Raw genomic sequence first — 24,311 nt, 5'->3', positions numbered from 1 at the left:
CACATTAACTATTGGCATCACTCTATTGAAGTTGCTAAGAAAGAGACTAAAAATCGACATTATTCATCATGTCATTCTTCTATCAGCAACTGTCTGGTGCAGCTGCCCACCTGCACCAGAGCCTTGTCTACCAGATGGGCCATGCATAATTAAGACGATAACCCTCAGCAGAGACCTGACCCTGTCACAGCATTGAAAATAAGGCTGGCCTGCCCAGGGGCATACTTCACCCCACTTCTGATGCCCACAAGTTCCTACTATGCTGCTCCCAGACTACTGTCATTTCCAGGCAGGGCACACAGTAGTATTATATTACCGATGTTTATATTAAAAAAAAGACAGCATGCATCTTTCTGGCATCTAATTTATTATTATTTATTTATTAAGCTTTTAGATAGAAGAGCCTCCACATTTACTTATGATATAAAGATATGTTAATATTCCGACACTCAGTAGTTAACAGTCGCATTATTTCTCATAGCCCTCACCTTTGCTTGGAGAATTGACACTCATTTTGAAGATGCACAGACGATGTTTCCAGTATAATACAATTCAAAACAAATCGCAACTTAGAAAAAAATTACCACAGATGCAGTACTCAACATAAAGAAATTTTGACAAGGAGAACTGACTATTACTTTCCCTGGTGAATCTCATGCATTCATGGCAGACCTTTTGCTCTATCCTCTTTGTCATGTAGCGTATGAGAATTTTACTGCACCAGGCATCCCTTTTAATAGGCCAAGAGTTGCCAAACACATAAATTAGGGTCTGTCGTATGTAAATAAGGGACTGGTGCAGCATGTCCTTGTTTTCACAGCTGAATCAATTTATCAGTCTGTGATCAAATCAGTGCTCATTTAGCTGCTCCACGACAGTTTAATAAATCAGATGTAGCGAGCTTCATATGTCTCTCCTAGTGTTTGAATCTGTGCTGTTTCCAAGGCAGATTGATAAATGACAGCCAATATTTTCAAGGGTGATGTCTCCATGTCATTTCCTGAAAATACTGGTTTGACTCGAACAGCTGTGACCATTGTAGGAATACATTTTATAAGTCAGCTTAAGGAAGAGAATAGATATCCTTTGAAAAGACATCAATCCCCAAACACCCACCATGACAGTAAGCCCTATCCCCTGATCCGTCCTCACGCAGTGCACTTACATCATGTCCAGATATTCTGTGGCTTTACTGTTCCTTATTCCTTATAACCAATAGTAGCAACAACTCTGTTAGTGGCTTGCACAGCTGTGTGGCTGGACTGACAAAGCCAACATGAAAGGATAGTGGGGGACATAATCATTTCACCAGTTCAGGCAGCCCCAGCAGTCTTTGAAGTAGTTGCACCCCTGATCATTACAGCTTGGGAGCATACTGTTGTCTAGCTCTGTACAGTATATCTGTGTTGTTTGTGCACACAGCGGCTGGCTCTGCGGTGGGCTTAGCCACAATAAGCAGCAGGTGTGTTAAGTGTTATCATGCTATCATTAGCATGTTTTTATTTGATCCACTGCTGTCTGCGTTTTGCTGTCAGACTAGAGGCCATTTTTCCTGTTCCCAAACCACCCTAATCCCTGATTAGTGCTACCTACACACAGCAACCCACCCGGAAGAGCAGCTTGAGTCATCATTATCCTGGTTGACAAAAACATGCATAATATTCTTTACAGGCCTCGCTATCCATGACAACCACCACCTTCACAGTGATAGCAAAGGGCTGCCAGCTCTGAAGAACTCATTTGCTTTTCACATGTTTTTGTATCATTTGTATCATTTTGAATTTCAGTTGGATTTTTCTGTGCCTGCGGAGTGAACCACTATGTGTCAGTGACTAGATAACTGGTTTTGCACATCACCTCCTTCCGCATTACATCTAATTTTTTGACAGGCATTGTGTGAAAGATGGAACAGAACCAAAATGTGTCAGATTCGGTGTTTTCTTGTCAGTCATTTTTGGTTTCTGGGGCTACCTTTCTTGTAATCCTGTGCTCTACACAGCGTAGTTAAGAGGTCACAGAGAGGGGTAGTTTTGAAAGTTGCAAACAATGAGTGGAAAGAGATCATCAGGCAAGCAGAGAGAGTCTGAGGCAAGTGTTATGGAGGACAATGTCCAGACACAACAGTCTGTGTCCTTGATTTTCTTTTTTTTTCTTTTTTGGGCCCGACACACTTTTTTGTTTAAATTCGTAAAAATGTACCTTTGATATTTTGACTGACACGTACATCACACTGCAAATACAGAATTGTGTACAAATTTGACTTTTTTCTTATACCACCCTGTGCTGCCTGAATATTTGAAAGCATTTTAATAGGTTTGTGTTTCCTGGCATGACAGCCACAGCCAAAAAATCACTGTTAACAGCACTATGTGTGACATATAGGATATGAATTAGACATAATGAAGATATACATAGTTTAAGGGTTCTGGTATGGACATTGCTGTAATTGAAAACTACTGGAGAATTCAACCCTCACAGCCAACACTAATGTCTATTTTGTGTCCATTGTCTACTGTGCAGAAATCCCATAATTCATAACATGTTATTGTTTGGTCTGATCCGCTACAAATGGGGTGGAGAATGATGCAATGCAGGACAGAGAAAATGATGATGAAATGGGATTATGTCTCCTGGTATTAAGAACAGGTCCTTGAATTGAATTGACATACAGCAGTCCCCATTTGAGGTGTTCTAGGCAGTACATAGCATTTTACTTGTATTCAAGCGTCACTCTTTTCAAAAACGGCATCAAGTACCCACAGATAGCCACGTCATGTTTGCGTATGCATGTTTGGGCATAAGAATGTATGTGTATGTGTGTGTGTGTGTGATAAATTTACTTTTTTCAGCTCTGCGGTGAAACAAAAGTACATCAGTGACACTCAAACCTTCTTCTCACCTCATTGACTCGCCTTCTTTCTCTTTACCACAGTTCTGCTCTCACAGATATCACACCACTCTCTTATTTTCTCACCCTCTCTAACCTATTCTCAGCCTCTCCCTCCTTCGCTTCTCTTCTCTCCTGCTGCCCTTCCTTCAGTCCCTCCCTCGCAAACTACTTGCTATTCAGTTCAGGGAGGCTGCAGGCAGCATTGCTCTAGCTCCCCATACTGCTGCTGCAGGACTAGACTTTTTTATCCCCTGCTCTCTCTCTTTCTGTCTGATAACCAGACATTTCCCCTCACTCCTTTTCTTATTCTCCTGAAACTATGCACCTAAAACCTTGGCTTACAGCCCAACACACTTAATATTTAACCCTCCTCCCTCTCTTCATGCTTCCATTTTTAAGCCCGTGCACCGCTACTTGACGTCCCATTGCATATAACTATCTGCAGTGGGGACACATTTTTCGGGGACACATGAACTATGTGGGGATCATTTCTGTACCACAATTACCAAGGCCAAGATACCAAGATTTTCAACCTTTTTCTCCTTTGAGGCATTTCACATTGTATATTCAGGGCTAGTATTTTCAAGCCATTTGAACTCTTGAACAATGACATGGATCTCAGCCACAAATGTCTTACAGAAAAATGCCTTTTCAAGTAGGACAACTTTTTTTTTTATTCACCTTGTAAGAGTTCAGTATTTTCATATGTTGAGTACATCTTCCAGGAACGCATTGACTTTGTTATGGGCTTCAGAGTCCACAAACATCCATATTATATTATATTCTGTTTCTGTGTTAGCTCAGTCACTGACTATTTTTCTGGTTGTTTTAGGATACCTTACTCCTATTGTGAAAACAGAAATACGGAGCCTGACACCCTCCTAATGCCATTGTACTGACTCTGACTATGGAAGATAATTAAGTCTTTCTGATGTCTGTAACCTTCCTCTGTGTTACAAGGCTAAATATGGCCTAAATTTTATTTTATTTTGAAAAAAACATTTTGGTTCAAGTAAAGATGGATTACTCCTTCACAAACTCAGCATTACTATTTGTCCTGTCTGCAGTACTTAATATATGGTCCACCAAATCTAAATTTATTCAAGGTAAAAAAGATAAAATATTATTATATCTGACAATCAAAGGCAACAATGAGAAGAAGGGCAGCTAAAGGTCCTTTGCTTTACATCTGTCTTTGCTTCTGTTTATCTTTTGTCTGTTCTTGCCACTGCCTCTGCCTTTGCTGCAGTTTATGTTTCGTGCTTCCTCTCTGCCCTCGCTCTTTCTCTTTATTTATGGTAATTTCTTTTGTTCACTTATTGAAATTGCCACTGTTATATGAAAATCAGTTTTATCCCGTTTGTATGAAGCCACCTGTACATAAAAAGGTCAGCTGGGTAATTTAGATTTGCTCCAGACCCCCTGCCAAAGACCGATGATAACTTTATGTTGACAGAAGCATCCCCATGTCCTTGCGGTCTGACATGCGTGCCAGTGAAATCTTCCCGGGTGGATTTTGGCTCAGGAACTTTGCTACATGTCAACTTCATTGCTCTCTCCCCATGTCTCTTGTCATTCACTGCTGTCATCTCAAATAAAGGCAGACATTTTTTTTTAGATCCTATGCATGAATGGAAACAATCTTATCAATTCATTTAGCCAATACAGAAACGTTGCTAAAATACTATTTTGCATGTATATATCAGTTTATTCTTGTCAAGTCGTAATTTTTAGGATTTAGGATTTTGTGTTTTTTGTTGCATCAATATACCAATTAACCAAGTATCCACACACACAGGGTGTTAATCCTTCATTCTGTGTTTACGCTGTCCTGAACAAACTGCTCACTTCATACTTGCGATGTGCTAGATGATAAGCCAGCTGCTTTCTTTCATCCATAGCCTGCTTGACCACAGATGCTAATAGCCAGTGACAGGCCCACAGTCTAAACATGAGCCAGTGTAATGAGAGGAGTAAGCAAACGGCATCAGCTATTAAACATAAGAGAGCCTGTGCCAGAAGGCACTCCGACTCCTCCTCAGGCAATGTCGTTCATGGCTACATTAAGTCTAAGTTACAGGAGACAGCCAGGCTCAAACGGCACTGTTATAGATACTATGGGCAGCTGTGTGAGAGGAGAAAAGACATGAAACCGTCGTATAAGCAGCACATGGGGAGTTGGAAGTGTACTGGCTGTTTCGAGGCCCCACACAGGAGCTCTGGATACTACCACATCAGAATTTGATTAGATTTGAGACGTGTATACATCTGCTTTTATGTGTCATCAATCATCTATCAATTAATGCTTTTTAATAACAATACTAATAAATGATGAACAACTCCTTTAATAGTTATTGTTTTACTGTATGTGGTCAGTTAAAAGATTATTGATCATGTACCTGGTATTACGTTGTTTTTTTATCTATAACATGATAAATAATACTTCATTTAGTCATTAATTAATCCAGTGACTTTTTGATAATCGCAGTGAAAATTTGTTTCTACTTTGTTCGTAACGAAATAGAATGGATAAGCATTCTGTGGAGTCTCCTCAAAATTGTAACTGATGTGTACAATTTGTTGAACATAAAGGATAATGAGTCACATGTGGCACACCAGGAGTCACCAGGAAAAGGACTGAGAGCCACTGCCTTAAGTCATTGTTACTTTCATTAATCCTCATTAATGAACTAGAAAGGCTGGTGTTCAGATCGATATGTCTGTCTTTGAAGACATTACATCAACAGTATGAAACTTATCTGTTAATCATGCCTACAACAACATTTTTCCACATGACGGAAGAGAAAAAAAACTTATTTGATATAACACACATAAAGCCATGGAAGGCAAAGTGTACAACTAATGTGTCCGCTCCGTTCCATCCAAAATCTTGTGTACTGTGCACTGCTGCTCACCAATCTGCAGTGCCTAGCTTCAGCATAACACAAATATATGTCAAAATATGTCTGCACAAGGTTTTAAACCTGAGAAACAAAAATCAGAAAAAAGCAGGAAAAATGTTGCGCTCACCTTCAGGTACCCAACTTCCATCTCTCCTTCTGAGGGAGGCATTTCATTTCTCTTTTATTTTTAACCCACTGTAGTTGGCTTAGATGCACAATGCATAATGTTTGAGGTGCTGAAGTCAAAACTAAGAAATGTTCTGTTAACTTTGAGTGATCTTTGACCTTACACCAAGGCATATCCAACATTGCTCGGTTATTACAGAAGCACCAGCAGCCTCTGACGGCTAACAGAATATGGAATCAGTCTCAACTTAACAGAATGACAAAATGCCAAATTATGAGCTTTCATGGATTTTATTTGTTTATACAATGAAGAATTGTGAAGTATCGCCTCCATGAGGTGCCCCGGTGGTTCACCTGGTAGAGCGTGGAGGGCTTTATCCTTACCACAGCGGCTTACCGGCTTTTGCTGCATGTCATCCGCCTTTCTCTCAATCCTGTATTTCCTGTCACTCTTAAGCTGTCCTATTCATAAAGCATTTAAATGCAGAAAATTACACACGCACACATACAGTGGGGCAAAAAAGTATTTAGTCAGCCACCAATTGTGCAAGTTCTCCCACTTAAAAAGATGAGAGAGGCCTGTAATTTTCATCATAGGTACACTTCAACTATGAGAGACAGAATGGGGGGAAAGAATCCCGGAAATCACATTGTAGGATTTTTAATGAATTAATTGGTAAATTCCTCGGTAAAATAAGTATTTGGTCACCTACAAACAAGCAAAATTTCTGGCTCTCACAGACCTGTAACTTCTTCTTTAAGAGGCTCCTCTGTCCTCCACTCGTTACCTGTATTAATGGCACTTGTTTGAACTCGTTATCAGTATAAAAGGCACCTGTCCACAACCTCAAACAGTCACACTCCATACTCCACTATGGCCAAGACCAAAGAGCTGTCAAAGGACACCAGAAACAAAATTGTAGACCTGCACCAGGCTGGGAAGACTGAATCTGCAATAGGTAAGCAGCTTGGTGTGAAGAAATCAACTGTGGGAGCAATTATTAGAAAATGGAAGACATACAAAACCACTGATAATCTCCCTCGATCTGGGGCTCCACGCAAGATCTCACCCCGTGGGGTCAAAATGATCACAAGAACGGTGAGCAAAAATCCCAGAACCACACGGGGTGACCTAGTGAATGACCTGCAGAGAGCTGGGACCAAAGTAACAAAGGCTACCATCAGTAACACACTACGCCGCCAGGGACTCAAATCCTGCAGTGCCAGACGTGTCCCCCTGCTTAAGCCAGTACATGTCCAGGCCCGTCTGAAGTTTGCTAGAGAGCATTTGGATGATCCAGAAGAGGATTGGGAGAATGTCATATGGTCAGATGAAACCAAAATAGAACTTTTTGGTAAAAACTCAACTTGTCGTGTTTGGAGGAGAAAGAATGCTGAGTTGCATCCAAAGAACACCATACCTACTGTGAAGCATGGGGGTGGAAACATCATGCTTTGGGGCTGTTTTTCTGCAAAGGGACCAGGACGACTGATTCGTGTAAAGGAAAGAATGAATGGGGCCATGTATCGTGAGATTTTGAGTGAAAACCTCCTTCCATCAGCAAGGGCATTGAAGATGAAACGTGGCTGGGTCTTTCAGCATGACAATGATCCCAAACACACTGCCCAGGCAACGAAGGAGTGGCTTCGTAAGTAGCATTTCAAGGTCCTGGAGTGGCCTAGCCAGTCTCCAGATCTCAACCCCATAGAAAATCTTTGGAGGGAGTTGAAAGTCCGTGTTGCCCAGCGACAGCCCCAAAACATCACTGCTCTAGAGGAGATCTGCATGGAGGAATGGGCCAAAATACCAGCAACAGTGTGTGAAAACCTTGTGAAGACTTACAGAAAACGTTTGACCTCTGTCATTGCCAACAAAGGGTATATAATAAAGTATTGAGATGAACTTTTGTTATTGACCAAATACTTATTTTCCACCATAATTTGCAAATAAATTCTTTAAAAATCAGACAATGTGATTTTCTGGATTTTTTTTCTCATTTTGTCTCTCATAGTTGAGGTATACCTATGATGAAAATTACAGGCCTCTCTCATCTTTTTAAGTGGGAGAACTTGCACAATTGGTGGCTGACTAAATACTTATTTGCCCCACTGTACATACACGCCCCGACTTGATTAGCGACTAGCGACGCCATATGTGAGCAGGGACAAACTCCATCCCCCCATAACCATGCACCGGATAAGCAGGTATAAATGATGGATGGATGGATGGAAAAACAAAATCATATCTTTCCATCTAACAACACTAACAATACAACATCCAACTATTTTGTTTCAGTGTGTGTGTACACACTTGAAATGTACTCACTGCACTGCCTTGTCAGTGTTATTACTGTGCTTATTTCCCTCAGCATTGCATTGTGCCTGCGCCTGTATATCTATTAGTTTGCCTGGGGTTTATAATGGCTATAATGAGATTATGATATGGCATCTATTTCCGTACTATGTCACTCTCTGTCATCTGATTTAAAAAAAATAAAAAAACAAAAAAAAACAACTCTAATCTGAACCAGTCATCTGAAAGTATTTCTTTCCAGCCACAGGCATTGTAACGTGTTTTCTTTTTCAGTATCCTGTAATCAAACTAGCTGATAGCCACCGCTGCACCTCTTTAAGTTCCACTTAATGAGAACAAGTCAAATTGGCCCATCTATGGCACTACAGCTGAGGGAGCACAACTTATCTTAATGAGGATCTAGCTACCCATTATCTGCTAGTAACCCAACCAACATGTTACCACTATTATCAACCTCCACCCCGGGCTTGCTCATACACAAATGCTTTCACACCCTCTCGTTATCAGCTTGCCTTCCCCTTTAAGTCTGCCGCAGACAGTGTAACCACATTGGACAGTAATTGTACCTCTCGCTCCTGCCTAATTGAATTGACAAGGAGCCGGAATTGATGTCATTTAACACATTGATCTTGGGAGACAATGAGACAGAATGCCTCATGCACCCCCCCACCTCCATTTCCTCCCCCACCTGTCTTCTATTTTCTTCTCTCTGATTCATCTGCCCATTCCTTCAATTTGCCATGTTATTGCCCATGAATTACCAGATTCATTCCTCACTTCTTTCACCATCCCTCGGTTTCAATGTTTTTTCGCCGTTGTCACTTTTATTGCATTAGTTTCAAGGGAGCTACAGAGACACGGTGATAAAAAACTGAATTTAGTTCAATTAATGAGTGAATGTAGTCACCTTTTCTTTTGAATGCTTCTTAAAAAATATTGATGATCTGCATTTAGTCTGTTCATTCCCTTGTTCCCTGAAATTTAAGCTTTAAACATTTATTCACATGATGCTCACAAATACCATGAAATAAATGTAGACAGTCTAGATTAAGATATCAAAGAACCATGAGGTAAAATGTATTGTCTCCCATCCCTACTAAAAAAAACATTCAGCTCCAAATGCATGTAATACAATCCTTTATTGGATGTCATTGAAATAATACTTGAATTTGAACCTTAGGTCTTATTTTACATTTCAAAATAACTGGAAAATGGAAAACGACATACATGAAATCCAGTGCCACATTCTTCTGAGCATTATTCAGATACTTGCACATACACTTCTATATGTCTTATTCCACTATTATAAGGTTTGAGGTCAGAAATGCAGTGAAGCAGTTTGCACTGCAGTGCACCAGTGAATTTCTTGGGGAGGGCCTTAGAGTGCAAACACACTCAGTGCCCTCACACATTCCAAAACATGAACTGTCCACCAGTCATCTCCTGAGTAGGCAACAACAACTCCACTACTACTACTGCCATTACCCTGCACACTAGATGCTTATTATAGGCACCCTCCTCCATCTCCCTCTCTCCAACTGAGAATGAATGAGTGCACACTAGGGGGTGGAAAATAATGGATGGGGACAGTTGGGAACATTGTCTGCAAACACCATGGGGACTTATGTTTACCAGAAAAAAAGAACATGCACATTCCATTATGTGGCAGTCAAAAACTAAGCTATCACTGTTGCTGTATGGGAGACAATGGAATAAACAGCCAACTGTGTTGTCAAGCTTTTAATGGCTGTGAATTGGAGAACACAATTGCTCACACATGCAGGGCACACCTGGATGGGAATGCAGGAAAGTCAAATAGTTTCCCATATAAACAATGTAGACACATAAAAACAATAATGTAACTCTCTCTCACTTTGTTTCTGACACACATACACATATCAAAGCCCACCGTTTTGACCGACCCGGGCCAAATATGAGTCTGACGCATTGACTAAACTATGATTCATCATTGTGGACCTTCTTGTATATAAAGTTTGTGATGGGGGAATTCATGCGTAGTGTTTTTAATTGGGAGTCTTACGATTTGCAGGAAGCCCAACATGAGCAATACATTTTGTATTCCATGTAAGGAGTTTTGTCTCATCGTATAAAGCAGGAAAGTACTTACAGTGAAAGGGAAGCATATTTTTAGCAATGGCATTCTTGACCTACTGTAACTATCAAATAAATCCAACATTAATCTTACAGATACAAGATTGCACAGAGCTGAAGTAGTTATAAGAAAATGTTTTCACCAATAAATACTGCTCAGTTGTCAATAGGGGCTGAAAATAACAGGTGCTGGGTTTTTCCCTTTAGACTGACATCACTGTGCTGTTTTAATCTCCTTAACTCGGATTAAAGAGTTCAGAGTTTTGAGAAATAAAACAGCTGGGATTTCTGATTCCAGAAAATGAAAAAAAAAAATACACACAGCAATTTTGTTTATCAGTGTGTCTATTCATGATATGAATAATGAGAGGAGTTGTTTGTGTCATCGAAAGCCTGACCATTTTCTCTTTCCCTCAGTTCAATTAAGGTTGTTGGTTATGCATAAAATCATGTGAATATGTTTTAAGTGTCCACAGAAAGGTTCCAGTTAAGCCCCTTTTTATTTTTGGCAGTGAACATCTTTAATCCTGTGCATCCCTCTGGTGCCTTAATGACACATTAGGCTCTTTAGGCAGCACAATGACTAATGTTGTCATGTCCTTTACTTTGGCAAGAAGAGCTTGTCTATGCATGCACATCAAAATGTGAGTACTTGTATGAGTGTGTAGCGCATAATGGAAGGCAGCTGAATGCTATCTTCATTTTCCCTCCTCCCCCTATTTCAGTGAATAACTGGCTAAATGTATGTTTCAGAATACAACTTGCAAATATAATAAAACCACATGCACAATGTACAGTATAAAGACCAGGGTCTGGTGTTTTTTGGTTTTTTGGTGTTTATGGGTGCCAACTTTTTACCTTTCAATTTGGTGTACTGCTCCTTAAAAATGACTGCATTGTGTGACAGACAACTCGTGCTATATGAGCCATGGCCAAGGGCAAGCCAGCTATACATTAAACAGAAAAGAGAATCATATCTGTTTTTATGGCTACAGGCTCCTTTCATTGAGCAGCACTTTTACATTAGTGACCTTACACAAACTCCCACAGCACATACCAACATTACAACACATGTTGAGCTTGAAGTGTGACAAATCCAGATTCAAGAAATTGCTAAAAGTGTTTTTCCTCAAGTTGGCAGCTCCTTGAATGTCAAATCTTTTGTAGGACCAGAGAAGAGAGAGTGGGTTTTGACTAGTTGGTCTTTCAAAAATGGTGTCTGCTCACTGATAGTTGCATCAGAACTACATTGAAATTCTTTGGTACAGCTCTCATACTTCCTGAGTAAGCAGCAGCCCTTCCCTCTCTGCTGCTGTCTGGTTGTGATAGGAGGCATAGTCAAAGCTAATGTGGAAACAGTAATTTTACAATCTGATAGTGACCGAGGCATTGAAAATGACAATCGATGTTAACCTTACGGTGAGTTTACTATGAGGTGTGTGTCTGATGGGGTCTCATTTAGTACTTTGTGACAAAATAGAAATGAGCCATTCTGTTCCTCTTGGTTATCAAAAGGGCAGGACAATAGTGCAGCGACACAGAGATAAATAACCACATTTTGTGTCTCATTAACAGGATAACAGCTAAATAGCCCCTTTAGGTCAACCCCTGTTGGTGATGTTGTGGTCAGTTTGTCAGAAATTAAATCCTCATTTGACACATGCATGGATGAAAGGGAATTCATGTCACCAGGTGTATGTTTTTCTGCAAAGGCTGATGAACATTTTGGTTGTTCGCCTTTGTGCGATTCAGGGCAGAACTGTCATATGGTTGCCTGGCAACGACACAACTGATTTTGTATGCTGGTATTGCTTTGACAGAGGATCACTATGTCTTACAATCTGTTGATCATCCTGCTAATCTATTTTTTTCTCTGTGTTAACTTGTTGAAATGAATGACAGTGTTTACATACAACATGAATCACACCATCCAGAAACAACCTCCTATTTATTTTAAGGATTCAGTGTATTTATATAAAGCACTGGTTTCAAAAGAGAGATGAGCCACACTTGTCACCACACACCACATTTGTCAGTTGTCAAAATTAAAAGGACAGAGTAATTAACATGAATAATTATTTACAGGCCTTTAATTTGAAGTGTGGTGGCATTTGAGTTCATGCAGTAGCTGACTGAAAGGACCTAAGGGAGGGTTAGCAGCTTAGCAGTCAATGTAGCACATTATTCATTTCTACATTATTTAGCTGTGTCACAACTCACATACTTCTTTACAGATTTAGTATTGTTATAATACAGTAATACAGTATCGTTGTTGTTGTACATTCTTGTTTCTCTTTTATTTTTTTCTCATGGTAGTTAGTTTGCAAAAAAAGCAAATGGTTTGATCTCAAAAAAGCAACATATATTAAACATCTAGTGTTTTAATTAATGTTAGTAATTGATACCTGAAATTCCACATTTTTAAACAACTGTCTGGTTTTGCTGCAGTCATTCAAACCTCTGTCTTGTTCTTACATTAAGAGACTGTAAAACCTAGACTATTTGCAGAAAATTAGGGAACATCATTTATCACACTCGAGAAACCAGCATGCTATGTAAATATCTGTTTAATATATTAGTGACAATACATGTATCTTAGTAAAAGTCGACCTGTATTCATTTACAGTATATTCAGAACAGCAACATTCGGATTTTAACACTATCTACTGCCTGAGACACGTATGCATTTCTCTAGAGGGATCAGAGTACAGGATCATTTATGTGTGTCCTGGTGCAGAAAGTGTTCACTCCAAGACACTGACAGTCTCTTTGTAACCTTCAGGCCAAGCTACCATCCAAAGTTAGATAGTAAAAGTGGAAATTTAATAACTGTAGTATAAATCTCCCCACTCTTCTCTATGGTTTCTGAGCAAAAACAGTAGAGCTTGTAAGCGGTAAATGGAGTGCCCCGGTGGCATGACGGAAAATTGTGACTGTTCTTTGGCCAGGCATTTAAATGAAGACAATTGGCTGTATTTCTGTATTAAAATGGCAAAAGATCCTGTCCTAGTATCTGCCTTCGCGACTCCGACTGCCGAGTATTGAAGTCTGGAATGGCAAGAAGTTCCTAGCTGTTCTCCCAGTGGAGCTCCCTGTTGTCGGGTGAAAAAAAGCAGCTGGTGACTCCATGTGTGTCAGGTGAAGCACATGGTAGTCAGCGCCCTCCGAAAACCACCAGTTGGAATTGGCAGTCAGAAGAAGCGCACACAAGGGAGAACTGGCAACAACTAAATTGATATTTGCCAGATAGGTTACTCGCTATATAACATATCAAATTGTTCGGGTAATGTTTTCACTGACTCCAGTCTAATCATTAAACATTTCTAATGCCAACACACTGTGTATTTTCATTTATGCGTTAATATGGTATTTTTCTTTCCTTTCACAGACTGGCAGGAAAGAGAAAGGCGACCCATTGAACTCAGCCATCGATAAGATGACCAAAAAGACTCGGGACCTGCGCAGACAGGTGAGTACATGTTTCATGCTACATCTCAATTTCACTGTTAAATACTAAGTAGCTTTTCTGGCTTTTCTCGGGCCAGTGCTGTTCTCTCCTGTTTTTCCCAAATGTTATCAAATCCTTTGGAAAAAAACAACAACTATGTCTCTCAATACATTGTAACTTTCTAGCACTGTCTGTGGCACTCAGCCCATTAATTCCTAATTAAGACATAAATAAAAAAGGTTATGAAGATTTATATATACAGGCAGACATTGTATGTGGGACGAATAAAATAAAGAAATAAAAAAGATAATAATAATAGAAAAAAACTTACTTACTTACTGTACAACAGAGGCACAGAGGACTTCAGCTACTACTCATTTTTGGTTCGTGTTATTTCATGACATTTGTACATAGATGCACATCAATATATTTAACACAATAAATGAAAGACATTTGTGAGACACAGCTCCAGAGCTGCTCGGCAAAAGTGGCACCAAAGTTTGATATTCCATACTTATTAAGGATCACAGGGCTTCTTTAAGTGACGCTGGACAGGTCATCATTAACAGATACATACATACGACCACTGCCAGAAAAAAAAGCCAAAAGTTTAGTTGGCTCACACACAGGGAAGAGACAAATATGGGAGCATCATGCAACCTCCACACAGACAGGACCAGCACCAAGGCTCAAAACCAGAATGCTCCTGCCTTGAAGATCAGCTATTCACACACTGCCACTATATTTATCTTATATCAGAGCACTATTCCCTTTTTATTATAAGCTCTTTAAACAGTATTTCAAGATTTAATTTTATTTGTATGTAGCTAGACACAGTGACCTAAATACCTTGTGCCAAAGTGAACAATCAAATGGATTTCAGGCATTCGGTGATACTGATCCGTGATCTACTTTTCATTGTCAAACTCAGAAGTGTATTATCAGAAAGCTGCCCTCCAATAGCTCTTATATACAACGTCAAAACTCAAGAGCTATGTTGATTTATTTTTCATTTTCATGTAAGACCAGAATACTTGAAAAAAAGAGGACACTTAATGAGCACACAAGTGTCTGTTAATATAATACAACCATTCATGTATGCTTCTGATGTGCTTCTCTTTCAGTTCTAACTAGTTGAAACTCAAAATCTCAAGATTTGTGTTACACATCTTCTAGCAGAGGATGGAATACATTTGAGCAGGCATCTTACCCCAGAAAAAGCAAAGCCATTCATAAACCATCAGGACATCAGTTGTGACCCTTGAATACAGTTGCACTCCCGAACAACCCTTTCCAGTCATGCAGTGCAACATATTTTTTTCGAGAGAGAGGCACTTTGGCAAAATTGACAATAGCTACTACCTGCATAGAGTAGCTGCGGTTGTGTCCTTCCTGACCTCTTAAGACCAGGGGATCATTCCAGATGGGAGGCTATAACTCTCCCTCCCACTGGGCATTTGGTAGGGCTGGCTGACAGGCTGGCAGGCGGTACTCACTCTGACAGGATGTTCTATTGACTCAGGGGTTGGCTTGACAGAATGGGCGGTCTGTTTGAGCTTTGAGTTTAGATGGGAGGGTAAACTCGTAGCACACATGCAAGCATTACATAGAGCTGTGATACTGTAATTATGTCAAAACGTTTTGAGTTGAGCAAGTCAGTGCCGCCGTGTAGGGACACAAGCCCTTCCTGAGGGGAGGAGCACAATTGTGCATTTGAGCATTTCAGTCTCCACCGTCTCCATTGTGAAAAGGAGGGATCAAATATTAGAGCAGACAAGCACAAATGACAGACAGCATTTGTGAAATGGGAGCAGGTAAGACTGAACAAGCCTTGTGACAACACCGCTAGAGAAATGCGGCATTGTTTTTTTTTCTTTCATGCTGTTGTGTATACAAGACAACACTAAGCTGTCTGTTATCCAGGGCAAATTCTGTAGATGTCAAGCATGTCGTTACCACCCCCATTTTGTTTTCTTAGTAAATGCAAATTTCCACAACACTACCCAGTCTGATGGAGACGATGCAGGGCAGTATAATCAGGCAGCATTTTGCACCATACAAATATAAAAAGAATGTTTGATTACTAATATGACATTACAAGTACATTTCTATCTAGATAAGATAAGTCAAGAATGTTCAAGTAAATGTTGAATGGTCATGACTCAAAAACTACAATCTATTAGCGTTCCTGACTCCTTCCACAATGATTACATGATTGCTCTTTATTGACAATAGATATTAATCATCTTATTAACCTGATGAGAGACCTTCAATCGCCACTGAAGTGTAATTTCAAAGCCAAGCTCAGTCATGATTTTAGTTTCTTGTTGAGATTTGTACAATAGCAAGTATAACAATCGGCTGCCTCTCTTTTTCACCTGCACCCCAATGTGCACAAAGACACTCACACAAACACACATGTGCACACATGCACACACACACACACCCACACACAGAGTGACAACATTACATTGGTATGTTTGCTAAAAACTTCATCTCCATAAGTCAGCATCCCTTACACCTTACCAGCCCTTAAGCAGCAGGTGACTCTCTGCTATCTCATTGTACATCTGGTGCTGGTAGCAGTGGGGCTTCTTTCATGTGGACCGTCTGGTCCAGGATTTACATGGCGCCGTGTGATAATTTCCCTGCTGTGCATTGCAATTCTAATGATGATAAAATACTAATAATGTGTTATATAATGTTCCTTTCTAAATATGATATAGATTAGATACATTTGAGGATAGGCCATACATAAGATAATATTTTGATGTAATTATGTATGTATACAATATATAGAAGCATAACCCCCCAAAAGCAAAGTGAAAGGCAAAGAAAAAAACTGAAAGTAAGGGTATATATATATATTTTTTAATGTAAGTATGGCCACCTCTGATTTCGAGGCTGGACGTAGACTCACACAAAAGTAAATAAATAAATTCTGAAATTAAAGGGTTGATAAATACAATGCAATACAATGCCATTCCTTCAAATAATTATCTTACTGCAGACAGGAAGACAGGCGTTTCTGGCTCAGGAATGAATACATATAATGACAGTTGTACAAAGAGGACACAGTAAAGGCATGGATAACGTTATCCACCTTTCGGATAGCGGATTAGAATTGCACAATTATAGTTATAGTCAACGAGGGAAAGCAAAACTGTAAAGCCATTTCAAGTTTAGCATCAAAACAGAGGGCTGAACAAATAGTACTCAAGGCGTTATGCTATAAGCCAAATAAATAAACCAAACAAATGAATACAATCAAGTTGAAGTTGGCCTAATTTGAGATTTGTAGAACTTAATGTTGTCTAGACAGTTTTTAAGAATGATTTTGCTACCAGTGTCACTAAGTGCCATGGGTGCATATAGCTGGATATCTTCTGCATAGCAAAGAAAGTGTATATTGTATCTGTGAATAATATTGACCAGGGGAAGATCATTTACAAAAAAATAAAGAAACAATAAATCCGTGTGGCACACCATGAATAAAACTGTTTATAAAACAATCCACATATTATTTGTCATTCTTCTGAACTGAATCGCACATGTAAGCCATTTAATGTTATAGTTGTTAAACATAGTTCTAAACATAGTTTAATGTTATAGTAAATATACAGTTTTATATCAATGCATAACATATTATAGATATTAAAGTCATTCATGAATCTCCTTTACTAATGCAAGTCACTTATCCTGTTGCTTGTGTTTTATATACTACCTGTTTTTTCATCAGTTGTTTTCATGCATTCGCAGCTTGAATGTCATTGAAAATTTGATGAGGGTGTAGTGAAGGAATATGTTCTGGTTTATTTGTCCCAAACTCCTACATTTTAATCCTCAGAACTCAAATCAAGCTGCAGAAGTTATTATTTCAGACAAAATACAGATTATCTCAAATTGCTGGCCTTAAACAGTTCACTTGCTGGTGAGCCCCACATATTGTTAAGAAGTCTTATCCCTCTTTGTTAGGCATTTACATGCAAATTTTTAGTATGCCTAAAGATGAGTGGTTGAGACTATAAAGCCCAATTACAGAGTGAAGCCCATGTGCCCATATAACTAGGGTTATAATGCTTAGTCATTTGTTCAGTTAATAAAGTCCTCCTGGTTTCAAGAAAATAGCAATCACGTCATTTAATTCAAAATGCAAACCCACATTTAATTCAAATTTAACATGAAATCAACAGAGCTTTGACCTTATTTTCTGATGAGAAACTTGGTATGCCAGATGAGGTGTCTTATCAGATCAGTGGAATAAAATGTCAAGACAAACTAATGAGTGATCTTAGCATTCTGTAGCTCAGTAATTATCCCACCAACGCAAGACTGAAAATTAGTAATCCAAACTGGAGGCTGTAGGAAAGTGGCCTTAAGTTCGGCTTATTCATGGCCATTACAATATTATTAAATGTGCATGTGTAAACACATCTATATTTTATCTCGGCCACAACTGGTGTCATTTCTGTCCAAGATAAAAGTGTTTTTTTTAACTTAAGTCTGACTCAGAGTCAGAGTGGTCATCAAGCCTATGTTAGTGTTAAATGCATAAATGCATAAACAGGTATGTTTGTCCATTTGTATTAAGACCCTGCTTGCTTAATGCATAATTAAATGGGGGCTTACTTCACTTGAGAGATAACTTGTGCCTCTGTGATTTTGTAATGATCTTGTATCTTGAAAATCTGAGACTGGGCTTGTTGCTTCGGCCATCAATTACTTGCAATTTTACACAAATATCAGTCATAGCTGCATTTCAAAACAGACTGATGCCAGAAGAGTATGAACCTTTTATACAAATAAAGTGCTTTTCAAGTTGGGCTAGTCTTTGAAACATGCAAAACAGTGGTTGTTTAGGTGAGGACCCTTGGAGAGGAGGCTCAGTAGGCTTCTCTAACAGACAAGAACGTGGAGTAGTTTGTTCAATTTCATAATAACAGAGAATAGGTGCAAAATGTGCACTTATTTAACAGGTAAAATGCTCAGACAAGTATGCTGTAGCCTCTGTAATCAACAGTGCACTTGCTACAGAGAACACTTTGTTACCAGAAATAAAAAGAGAGTGAGAGGTGGATTCTCAGCAGAAAAAGGTCAACATCAAGGAGGTCACTGAAATAAAAGATACATTTTTAAACATTTGAGCCATGGCATGATTCTGAAAATGTAATTTCTGTCCCCCCTTTTCCCATTAGTATTCACTAGATAGCCAAACCTACAAAATTGCTGGAAATAAGCCATGTGTTCTACCCCCTGTCATCCTGCCTGTAATGAATGCATCTGTCAAGTCATCTCTCTGGGCCGTATTTTGACTGATGGCTGAGTCCAGGATTCCCTATAGCACAACTGCCTCACATACTTTTTTTTCTCTCTCCCTCTATTTCTCTTCTGGGATGTTGAAATCATTTCCATTTCTGCCATTAGTTTGATGATTAGTGCAGCTGTTTTTAATTGTTTAGGGTTATTGTGATAAGGAGTAACAGCTGCCACAAATCTTGTCAGCGGTGACTGTTTCGACTAATAATCCAAGATTATTTGTGAATCCTTTCATTCTTTTCTTGCAAAATGTTTTGAAGTATAATTAGCTATATTACTATAAATTCCCTGTCAGGCCAGGTACTGTAAAGTACACAACAATTTTTGGAGGTATCATATGTTGATAGCTTGATTAATAAGCATGCATATACTGTATTTAAAATAAGTTATGCTATCAACATAACTTTAAGTGCAGGTCAAGAAACAGTTAACACAAAAGACAGATAAAGAAATGTGGCATATACCAGCTTCCATCAATATATTGTTCACATGACTACTTGTACATGAAAAGCAAGGTTCAGAAAGATAATCTAAAAAGAATATTATTACCTGACTCTGCAGTTCCCTTCAGCTTTATGGAGCATTTCACCTCATTGTTTTGTTTTTATAAGCCATAACTTTATGGTTCACTCTCATCGCTCTCATTAGCATCAATTCCAGATGCAGAGTAACACACACAAGAGACAGGATGTTGATTTGGGAAGATTCTTCAAAACCCCAGATTATATTTGGTGACAACCTATGTGCTCTTAGCATTGTAGCCTAACAGCAAGAAGGTTCCAGGTTCAAACCTGCTGGCTGACGGATTGCAGTTTCTGTGTAGAGTTTGCATGTTCTTGTGAACTTGTTGTCTGTCACTATGTGTCAACCCTGTGATGTGACTGCCAACCAGTCCAGGGCGTATCCTATCTCTTGCCCGAATTTCAGCCAGGCTAGGCTCCAACCCCCCCTGCGATCAGAATCATCATTATTCAAAGAATGAACACTGTGATAGATGAGAGGTGGTCAACAGTCAGTGTGTTTTGAGCAGTATCTGTCAGTACCAATCTTTCTTTGAGAACATAAAAACACCATTTATGCACCCTTTCCTTGTTTCTAAAACTGGATACCCCTGGGTAGTTTTATTATTTTGCAGGACATATTAAATGAAAACTCTGAGATGAGGTGTCTAATGTGTTTGTCCTTACATTGTTGATGATCAGTCAGTCCCTCTTCGCCCCTTTCATTTTTCTCCTCTCCTCTCACTAATCATCTTCCCATGCTCCCTGGTAGATATCATATATGAGAGCTATTACTTAATTTTTGATTTGCTCAGGCTGTTTCCCCTCAGCCGTGACTCCAGCCATTTATGGTGTGATTGCTCTTGACATTTTAATAAGAAACTTTCCTGTGCTGACCCCAGGGTACCTACAGCTATGTGGTCTGAATCATAAGTGAAACATAACAGAAACCAAAATGCGACTGTAAACATTCAGAAATCCAGCACAGTGTTCCCTTTCAAATTCAGATTCATTTTTTCCAACCATTGCATGTGTTAACTCTATTGAAGTCAAGTTGGCAGAGTTTGTCTCCATATGCATGTGTGTACACATGAGAATTCTGTCTATATTTTTGCAAGCCTTTGAACATGAATTCATTTCTTTGTTTTTAAGTCATGCACTACATGGATCAGGGGGGATGTTTGCAACAGCTTCCCTCGTGCATCTGTTTTTATGACTGCAGGTGTCTAATCCCACAAAATGCAAACATTTCCCCCATTAAAAAGCAAATGCGCCAAATTAATGCTAATCTCATCTTTGAAGATCACACAGCCCTCCCACTTATCAGTGAGCAACACATATATTCATCTGTCAAGTTTTGTTAAGGATATGCATCATCTTAATTATTTTCCAGAGATTCTTGTTAGCCACTTCAGTATGAGGTGGGATTTGAGCAGTTTTCCATTTTTGGATGGCAAGAGTAAAGAGATGTATAGGGTAAGAGGCGTGATGGAGGTATAAGAGAAGAGGGTAATTACACTATTTGTCAAATTATCAAAATTCTGGGATGGAAAGCCACTAATAGCAACCGATTTGACAAAAGCTTTTACAAATTTCCTCTTTTTTTAATGAAAAGCACAAAGGTCCATTAAGTAACTCAACCACATATGTATCCATTTATTCATTCACTCATTCACTCACAGGTAGCCTACCTCCAACTCGTCCAATACACCATTGATTTTGCACATATTGATCCTCATTATATGGCGTGTGATCTTTACATCCATATTCGTTAGTGGAAACATCATCCAAAGGCCATTAATATGCTGCTCTAACAGCCTCTAAACTCCTGGAAAGGCTTTCGGCAAGATTTTGGAACCTGATAGCAGGGATGTGCTCCCATTCAGCCACAGGAGCATAAGTGAGATTTACCCTCAAAATTCATCCTAGTTTATAAATGGGGTTAAGGACAGGACTGAGGTCCAGGCAAGAGTCATTATGGATCCCATGCATAAAGGTTCAATTTTGACCTTGGAATAAAAGCTTTCAATGGCATTGCATGGACTTCGCTGCATGTGGGCACTGACATGTTGAAATCAGCTCTCCCCAAATTGGTCTCCCCTAACAGCTCTTCCCAAATTGCTGACACAAAGTTGGAAGCATACTATTGTCTTAAATGCCACTGTATCTTGTAGCATTGGCTGGAGCCAATCCCAGCTGACATTGGGCGAGAGGCAGGGTACACCCTGGATTGGTCGCCCATCAGTCACAGGGCTAACACATAGAGAGAGACAACCATTCACGCAAATCACTCACACTTACGGGCAATTTATAGTCCTCAATTAACCTAACCTGCATGTCTTTGGACTGCATGAGGAAGGCAAAGAAACCCCACGCAAGCACAGGGAGAAATATGTAAACTCCACACAATAAGGCCCCAGGTTATAACTGCAAACTGTTCAGCAGATTCTAACCCTACAACCTTCTTCTCAGTGCTGACCATTGCACCACTGCGCTGTCATTGTAATTTAAGTGGCTTAATGCTAGCTCCTTACCTTTCTATATGTCTATCTACTTGTATCTATCATAACAGAAGTCTTCATTTGTAAAATATCTCTTCAGTTTACGCTTCACTTTCATACGTTGCATACAGCTTCCGCTGCCAGCCAGCATGCTGATAGTGTTCTGGAAAAATAAAAATTATTGCCACAAATGAAACTCAGGATACAATACCAACCCCCATTGCATTTCTCAAGGAATATTAAAATGTAAAACAAAATCCAGCTGCATACACCGCTGAAACTGTTGTGGTGCTGCATGACTGGGGAGACAAATAGCTGTCTCACTAATGTATAATGAGCAAAGCCTTTGCTATCTATTGGAATTCCAGGTCTACTTCCTTCAACTGTTAGTGAAATACAGAGGGAGTGTTAGAGGATAGACAGTGGGGGTGGAGCATGGAGGGAGGTGAAATCTGAAAGATTGAAGATGGATTTCTGTGGGAGTGGTGTGTGGGCATTAGAATGCTGATGGTGCAGGGGAGACTGCGACTTGGGAAATCACTCGTCTGTATCATTTCTGCACTCAAACCTACCGTCAGAATCAGTTTCACTGCATTCATGACTATCCTGGGGCCTAGCATTCTCTTACACGTATGCTATCCATATGTGCCCATTTGTGCCATCAACTCGTAATTGCTCCTCAGTAGCAACAACAAGGACTTGTAACTTACAGGATTCTTTCTTCCGAGTGTTCAAAACATGATTTCCACACTCAGATCAGTCCCTTTTAATTGAGTGTTTGTTACCAACTTCATATCCAAATTCAATTCCATGTCTGAAATAGATAATGTGCAAAGTCAAAAGCATGCTATATTTCTATAAACAATAGTGCTCTTTGAAAGCCATTTAAACAGAGATCAAAATACATTGAACAGAGAGAGGATCATTTTTAGGACTATTGGACTATATATATTGTGACATATCAATGTATGCATCTTGATGTTGTAGTATTATAAGTATGAAGTATATATAAGTTTGACAGTGTCTATCAGTGAGCTATACATATATATGTTATCCTAGTCTGTTTTAAGTCTGCAACATTGGAGAAATTAGCAAAAGTAGCTAGATTTTGAAAGCATCCAACCAAAAATATACCACCCCCTCCCATCAGGCTTTCCTCGATAGCCACTCCCCTACTACACATGAATGCACTGCCTGTCTAACATTGCTGTTCAAGGTCAAGTACACGACAGTGATAAGAAGATGGATTGTCTCTGCTGCCGGGTCCTTTGTTTGTTCTGTGCACAACCGCTGATTGACAACCTCACTTCGTTTTTCAGTTTTAACAATAGCAAAAAAGCTGCAAGCAAAAAAGCTGCCGCAAACGTAATCTTACCTCTAGCATAGCAACTGCTCACTTGGCTCAGAGGCTGTTAGCTCACTAAGTGACGTGAGCAGCGGCTGTCTCGATCTGCAGTGCATGTGCTTTGTGCTGGGTAATTCACAACAGTCTGTCACTGAGCCGTAATTCAAATTTCCTCCGCACTTTCTCTGCCATTTTTGTGCGACTAGCTTGCTAGCTTTAGCCTCTTGAAAATTGAGATCAGATTATTTTTTTCTGTTTTTTAATATTTCATTTATTGATCACTATAAGGCCACACACATTAAAGGCAGCCTGGCAGCAATCAATAAATGAAATATTAAAAAACAGAAAAGAATAATCTGATCTCAATTTTCTCAAAAAAAGTCTCTGTGGCTGTCACAGGACTGTAATAACCTGCTGTCTGCTCTTGCTTCTTGTCTATTTCTCATAATTTTCATAGATACCATGGACTCAGACAAAGACGTAACAAAACCATGTGTTGTGCCCCACATTCACTACACACACTAATAAAAAACTTTATGTATTTTTTATTAATTTTTAAAGTACATTCCAAATTGCATGCATGCAATGTATTATACCATTTTGTATTGTACAAAATGATGAAATATGTGAGTAACACTGCATTTTTTATCCAGAATTTGAAATAAATATTTTACTGCTATGATAATTCCTCGTAGCTCCTATATCTGTGCAATTTAGTATAAATGTTTACAAGTACACTACAGTCAAAATTGTGTTAGGATTATTATGAAGTATTAATTTATGACACAATTATAGGTTGTCGGCCAGGTAATTAATTTTCCACAAGCAAAATGCAGCACCATCCCCCAGTCCACTC

At 39.3% G+C, this 24,311-nt stretch overlaps 1 protein-coding gene across 1 annotated transcript in view; it reads left to right on the top strand.

Moving 5' to 3' along the window:
- The window catches only part of ctnna2 (catenin (cadherin-associated protein), alpha 2), a 291,501-nt gene that overhangs the window by 193,925 nt on the left and 73,265 nt on the right, over positions 1 to 24,311 (top strand). The window contains exon 8 of the mRNA XM_070856349.1: positions 13,734 to 13,814. Within this exon, the coding sequence (XP_070712450.1) occupies positions 13,734 to 13,814 (81 nt within the window). The remainder of the gene's footprint in view (positions 1 to 13,733; positions 13,815 to 24,311) is intronic.

The sequence above is a fragment of the Pempheris klunzingeri genome, chromosome 3, assembly GCF_042242105.1.
Source record: "Pempheris klunzingeri isolate RE-2024b chromosome 3, fPemKlu1.hap1, whole genome shotgun sequence".
Classification (NCBI taxonomy): Eukaryota; Metazoa; Chordata; class Actinopteri; order Acropomatiformes; family Pempheridae; genus Pempheris; species Pempheris klunzingeri.
The sequence above is the reverse complement of the archived record's forward strand: the minus strand, read 5'-3'. Positions and strand labels throughout refer to the sequence as shown.